Below are 7,435 nucleotides of genomic sequence, written 5' to 3' on the forward strand. Positions count from 1 at the left end.
AGCAAACAAAAAGATGATTTTATTGTCAGCACTCTAAGAAAGTAGACAATTGGTATTGATAATGTTTGATCTTAATATATAGTGTTTGAAAGAAGGGGAGACAAGCATTTTCTTTTTTGTCTCTCAGGTTGTGTACATTTTCTATGCAAAATTATTACAGATAAGCCTACTGTACTCATTTTGTTTACAAGAAGTGATGATATTCTACACTTTATCAAAGTAACTTAGTATGTTTAGGAAAATTTAGTACTTTTGGTAAGACCATGTTTACACTTAGGAAGTAGTAGCGATATGGTAAGCTTTGCTGTCGCAGTTCCTATAATGGGAAAAAATATTTTTTAAATAAAATACTTAATCCTTTTTTTAAGGGGAGCCTTGAAGCAATTGCTAAGCTATCACCGTATAGGTCACCGGTTCGAGTCATAGAAGCAGATAATAATGCTTGCATTTGGATAGACTGTCAACATTACATTCTCTGGAGTGCGGCCCTTTCCCGGACCCTACGTAAACGCGGATGCTTTGTGCACTGCTTTTTTTACTTAAACAGAAATAGTCTGCTTCGGCAAAACTTTGTCTCAGAGAAGGGGTATGAGCCCTACTAAAAATGCTGCTAAGCCCACCATTTTATTCATGTTTCATCTCCATTGGGGGAAAAAAGAACATTTGGAATACAAAAATTACATGTATAGCAAAGCATATATCTCTAAATTTACACTAAACCTCTTTCTATCATCACTTTAGAGCTTGCTAAATAATATGAAGTCCTCAATACAACTAAGAACCTATATTTATGAGCGTACTCAGAGTTGATTCCCACTGATTTGTAATTTTGTAACATGATTTATAGATTGATGTTTTTCTTCCTGTGCAACTGTTCCTTCAACTGTCTAATCTTGGCATCAACTCTAGCAGAAAATCCAACTTTAGTCTTCTCCTTGGATTTCTGCTGCTCTTTCAACCACATCGGACCATCGATAATATCCATTCTAAAATGCTCCATTTCTTGGATCAAATGATCATCCATTGGAAAAAATGATCTCTGAATAATAATGTGAATGAAATATGGAAGTAGTGATGTTACAACAGCTAGCAATGTGACAATCCAGTATACTGCTGCGGGGCCTATGGCTTCAGTTAAGAGGTGAAATCCAGTTTTAGAGTGGTGTGGTGGTAGCACACCATACAAGAACAAGAATATGTACCAGCAAATGATGCTACCCCATATGAGTAAATGGCTTATCCAAGTGAAGTGGTTGATTATTAGCGCGATTTGACAGTTTACTGTCCATATTATGCAAGTGTAGATAATTGCACCAATGTGTCCAATATCTGCCACTTCTCCTCTTTCCGTGAATGCAGCTGGGGAAAGTGCATATATGTTGATTGCAAAGATTGCTAGTGATGTAAGTGAGGCATTTAGTATCCATCCGATGATTCGTTTCCAGCTGAAACATATATTCTTTGGCCCTTGCTGATAAAGGGTTGGAAACTTCTCCAATGACAAACATCAAAAGAGACTGATTAGAATGTTGATGAAAAGCCATATGGAAGGATTATAGTACCTATATTATGTGCAGCCTAAGTAGCACGAAAACGAATACATCATGTTGGATTTTCAAATATGTGATATAATGTATTCTTAGTGTCCGAATTGCATATGAAGTTTTTGTTTCCTAGGGGTGCAACTAAGTTAAGACTTTCATAATGCATAATGGTAATAGTTAGGAGGGGGCAGGGGGTGGATCGGGTAAGTTCTTGATTTTTTTTTACCTTAAGACAGACTTCAGATGAAACATCCTGTTCCAGCACACCCAAGGAGATCACAGGCAAGGATGTCAAAAAGACGTTGAAGATGACGATGTACCAATCATCAAACAGAACCTGACCTGAGGAAGTGGTGAGGATGTCATAGAAGAACAATGTGAGGCCAAAAGCAATGTTCTTGTAGACAAAATATAGAATCTGCAGCACAGAATGAGGAACAAAATTCTTATTAGTAGTACACTGAGATCTAAGGATGGAGAAAATTTGTGTGTCTTGGATTAAAAGTAAGATTATTTTCTCACCAGCTTGGATATCCTCTTGTAACACCAGTGACCGTGGACTATGAGTAGGCGCTCTAGGAAACGAAATTGAGGCATTGAGAAGTCACTTGCCATAACAGCCTGCAAATGTCAGTAATCAGCAGAATTTGAAGTTAGTAAGAAACTAGGATTCAATAGCTATAGAAATTAAGGATAGAAAGCATTACCTGCATTCCTTCCATGCCACTGATTCCAACGCCAATATCTGCTTCTTGAATCATGCCTACATCATTTGCTCCATCGCCTATAGCCAATGTCGTCTTGCCAGTGTGTTGCTTAACCAACCTCGTGATCTAGAAAATCTAGTCAGAAACTTATATAAAATTGTGTAGTAAAGCATGAATATGAGAAAAAGGCATTAGGCTGCCCTAAGCATAAAAAACAGTGACATACAAGAGCTTTTTGTTTGGGAGAAACTCTGCAGCATATGACAGAATCACATCTAACAGCTAGTTTTAGAAGCTGGTCTCTTATGTCATCACTCAAGGCGATTTCAAGAGCTTTTCCATCCACTATCAAGGCGAAAGGTCGATTCTTTCTGTCTTCTTTCATGACCATTTGGTAGTAACTTTCGATCTGACACAATATATCTTCTCTCATGACCTGAAAAACTAGAAAAAAAAGTTGACTACCTTAATTCCGGTTCAATTTTTTAACCTTATTCAATGCATCATTCTTTTTACAGCTTCAAGCAAATGATATTTGTTTTCACCTTCACAATATTTTTCAACTCAGCTTCTTTGCTTAAAGTCAAATGAACTTGGTTCATGTCATGCCGAAGTAAGCTGCAAGCAAATCTGCAAGATTTCATTTAGCTAGTGAATGACCTTTCTCTGTGCTGCCTTTAGATTCTTTTAATAGTAATAGATAATATTTCAAAAGCCACATACTTTTGCTATGTGAAGAATAAAGTAAGTTCTCACCCAATGTTAACTGCTGTTTCTTTTTTATCTCCTGTTAGCAGCCAGATCTTCAATCCAGCTTGTGCAAGTTTGTCTATGCACTCAGGAACCTGAAAGAAGTCAGTGCATTATCATTTTCCAGCTCTAAGGTAAGTTTACTTTTCAAGGCACACATTATTGTCTTTTAATCTTCAATGCAGCATATCAAGAGGATATAGCGTCTTTGTCCAAAATATTGCACGCGAAAAGGACAAATTGCAACATTGATTGCTAATCAAGAAAGCACCAAACACGATTTGTGTAGTTAGCTCAGCGTTTATGGGAGATGAATAAAGGAATAGAGAGCTCACCCCTTTTTGAAGCTTATCTTCTATTGCAACTGCACCTAGCAGGAGCAAATCTTTCTCAATCATTTCGGAGGCATTTTCTAGTAGCTCCTCTCTTTCTGGGCCTATTGTGGCCTTGGCTTTTGTAAATAATGAGTTCCACTTCTCATACTCATCTGAATTGATTTTCTTGTATGCAAAAAGCAAGGTTCTCAAGCCATCTTCTGCATAGTTCGAAAGATGCACACTTGTCGCTTGCTGGTATGTCCTACCATTATCTGCAAGTCTATCAAATATAACACTGCAGAACAATGCACAGACTTAGAAATATTAGAAAATCTGATAATAGTTTGATCACTTAACAATCTGAAGTAATGTGAGCAATTACATCTTACTTGTCAGCCCCTTTACAAAGGAGAAAGATGTCTCCATTTTCATTTCTCACTATCACAGACATCCTCTTCCTAGAGCTGTTGAATTCTAACAGATTCAGAAGCTTGTATTCCCTATAAGCGATTAGCATAAGGAATGAGAAAAAAGAAAGAATGGAGTATTGAAAGAAGAGGAGACGAAATTGAATTAAAATAGTTGAAAGTCACCTCTTAACATCCATTCCAGAAGAGGGGTCAAGTTCTTGAACAGCCATCACAGACTGAGTTCTATGACAGAACTTGAATCCAAACTCTTGTGCAGCTATCAGAAAGGCTACTTCCTCCGGTGACTCTGCCTCGTATTTCAGTCTATCACTTTTCTCATCTTCAACAGGAATGCCGGTATGACATAGAGCCATGACGCGAAAAAACATCATCATATCTGATACATTAGATTGATTAATCCACGTTTTGTCCATTAGTCGATCATCTTTGAAATTGAATCCTTTAATAACCGAGTCTCTTTCTTGAACAGAATTTCTTGATGTTGTAGTATTTGGTTTCTCCATTCCTTGATCCAAACCAAGGACCATCTTCTCTTCTGCTGGATCAGCCATTGAAAACTCAAACATCTCAAGGCTTCGAGTATTGGACTCGTATCCACCTAGACTGAACCGATATCTCTCCACCTCAATGTCCATTCTTCTCGAAGCTGCAAGATCAATTTCGGTGATTTCACCACCATATGAAATCCCTTCAATTGAACATTTCCTGAATTCCATCTGGTTACAAGTTAATGTGCCTGTTTTGTCAGTCAGAATCATTTCCACCTGTCCAAGCTCCTCATTTAAATTCGACGTTCTAGCCTCAACTGCTTTATCTGTTACCTCATCATACATCTTCTGGTCCTTATTGATGAGCATAGCTTGTAAAACTTTAACAACTTCAATCGAAACATATAAAGAAATCGGTATCAAGTAGCCATACAACACTAAAGCCCTTATGAATTGCAACAAGCACGATACAGCCGGCTTTGATGGATCAAAAGATGAATCAGCAGCTCTTTTCAACTCAAGGTAATACCAATTAACAGCCTCAGAGTTTGTGAATATAGTTGAACCGATAGAGGATATTATCGATATCAAAATGAGCATAGTAAAGAGGACATAAATTACATGATCCATCTTCCTTTCTACTCGACTACGTTTAGATGGTGACCTTGTGGAGTTCCTCACAGCCTTTGTATCCGGTCCACTAAAGACCACAACCCCATAGATATAATCAGTGTTTCGGAGCTTTGAATCTCTTAGAAGAATTTGAGATGGAGACAAAGGATGAGATTCATTTTCAAACTCCAAATTTCCTACAAATGTATACAGGTTTGGATTTGGATCCTCGCAACGAACTGTGGCTAAAAACTTACTGAATTGTTCATCTGAATCTAGGCTAAGTGTGGCTTCCAAACTTCTCTTAACTTTCAGATTAGTCTCACCATCTAGATTCATAGTCTCAACATAACAAAGACCATCTTCATAGCTTGAAGAAAGCAATAGAAGATCACTTGGAAAATACTCATTCTTGTTAACTTTAATTACATCTCCCACATATACTTCTTTCCAGGCTCTTTCCATGAATTCACCATTTCCTATGTGAACCTTAACTTTTCTTGCATTCACCTTCAAGTCCTGAAATATCATTTTCATCAACAAAAGATATGAAAATATAAATAAACATTAGTAGTACTTATTATATAGAAGTTTGAGTTACCTGCAAGAATCTATTCCAATCCTCCATTGCCTCCTTGAGCATACTAATCCCGACGACAAAAACAAGAGGAGAAATGACACTAACAGGAGTAAAGGGAGCCAAAGAAGTGACAGAGAGAACAGCAGCTAACAAGAAATACAGGTTAGCAACACGACGAAACTGCTCGAAAAGTGCTATAGGAAAGAAGGTGACAATGTTGTATTTAGTTGTGGCAACATAGTTGTTAGGATAGTTATATGGTTTGAGCTTGTGGCAATGAGATTCATTGCAGAAAACCACCCTGGAAAAACCTGGCTGCCCAATAAAACTTTGAGCTGATGGTGCACCAGCAAAAGAAGTAGGATCACCTTCATTAGTTTGAGGATGCAAACATGAGAATGTGTACAGTTTGCTCCATTTTACTTTCTGTTTCTTTCTTCCTGCTGCCATTTTAGGAAATGGAGAAAAATGTACTAGAGATTTGACACTCCAATGTTTGATATTCAACTAGAACACATGAACTTTAACTAAAATCTGTATGGGAAAATTGCCTTCTTAATCCTTGAAGTATTTCTTAATTACAACTTTCGTTCCCTATTTTTCATAAAATGCAACTATTTTACCATTAAATGTTGAAAATGATTAATCTTTCACACTATGCTATGCAACTAATTTTCATCAAACTTTGCATAGCACCATTCATATAGACCATCTAAATCCTTTATGAGGCCTGGCTTTGGAGATTTGCATGAGTGATGGAGAAAGGATAAAAATATAGTTTAAAGCTATGTTGCTCGGACTCTCCAAAAGTGTTGCCGCACCCGTGTCGAATCCTCCAAAAATGTACTAAATTTGGAGGATCCGACACGCACCCAACAACATTTTTGAAGAGTCCGAGTAACAAAGGTTTACAGAGTTAATAAATGAGTTTAACTTATATGCACTCCGTGTAAATTTTACATTCTCAGTTTCACTTAAAATATAATTACAAGCGACTGTGCATAATAAGTAGAATTACTAACTTAAAAAAAGGTAAGTTACCAACTAATTAAATCCTTCATAAATAGACAAAGACTATATATCTTGTTTATAATCAAGGTTAATGTGTTAGATGCACAATGTTCCAAGGACTATTTTTGCAATTAGTCAAAAAAACATGTTCTTATCCTTCTTCTTTACCTTTTCTCTAATTTTTTTAATGTTGGACTCGGTCAAGCATTATTATAAATATAGACGGCAATCTCAAGAAAGGAAGTTTCTTTTACTTGTCTGTTGCTTAAGGTATTTTGTATAGACCACGTTGTTGCTTGAGCATTCCCCGGCTTCACACTTAGGAAAAGACAATCTTCAACTGCCAAATGACTTAAAATTATGAACTCATATTGCTTTGGATCAAGCAGGCCTTTAATAAAAAACAATTTCTACTTTAAAACTTAGTATTTGCAGTTTTGGACTCAGCTGGTTGATGATATTCCCTAAGTAAATTTTCTTTGTTTCTTCTTTCTGTTTTATTTTAAAGATAATCTTAGAAGGAAACACAGATTCCTATTGTTAGCGTGAGCAATGGTTTTGTATGTTCTTCCTTTTATGTTTTGGTTAGAGATGTAAAAAGTTGACTTTCTAAATATTATTACAAGACATTTGTTGTCAATTGATAAAATATAAGTTTTCTCCCAACAATTTAAACTTTTAGATGAAATAGTTTAAAATATTCAATTTGGATTGATCCGCAGAATATCACCTTTGGCAAAAAAATTAGCCTCTTCTAGTGAAAATTTAGCTTGATCAGTCATTTTCCTTTTAAAGAGATATTTCACTTCAAATAAGGATATGGCTTAATGGTCAATAAAGTGAGTGAAAAATTATGAGGTTGCACGTTCAAGTTTTAGGCGAGACAAAAAAATATTAGGCGCTTTCTTCCTATCTGCCTAAATCTAGATGGATAAGTTTTCAATAAAAGTGCTTGTGGGAGGTAGCAAGAATCAAGAAAAAAAAATAGATATTTC

General features: G+C 36.3%; 1 protein-coding gene across 1 annotated transcript; it reads right to left on the reverse strand.

Moving 5' to 3' along the window:
- On the reverse strand, positions 606-5,951 carry LOC109209246 (probable phospholipid-transporting ATPase 5). The gene is made up of 11 exons (XM_019372475.1): positions 5,451-5,951; positions 3,912-5,368; positions 3,708-3,818; positions 3,337-3,613; positions 3,008-3,096; positions 2,797-2,881; positions 2,478-2,687; positions 2,252-2,377; positions 2,067-2,165; positions 1,771-1,962; positions 606-1,489 (listed from the first exon to the last, which is right to left on the reverse strand). Exons 1-11 carry the CDS (start codon positions 5,877-5,879, stop codon positions 842-844), a joined length of 3,723 nt encoding a protein of 1,240 aa, XP_019228020.1. The 5' UTR covers positions 5,880-5,951; the 3' UTR covers positions 606-841.

This window comes from Nicotiana attenuata, chromosome 2, assembly GCF_001879085.1.
Source record: "Nicotiana attenuata strain UT chromosome 2, NIATTr2, whole genome shotgun sequence".
Lineage (NCBI taxonomy): Eukaryota > Viridiplantae > Streptophyta > Magnoliopsida > Solanales > Solanaceae > Nicotiana > Nicotiana attenuata.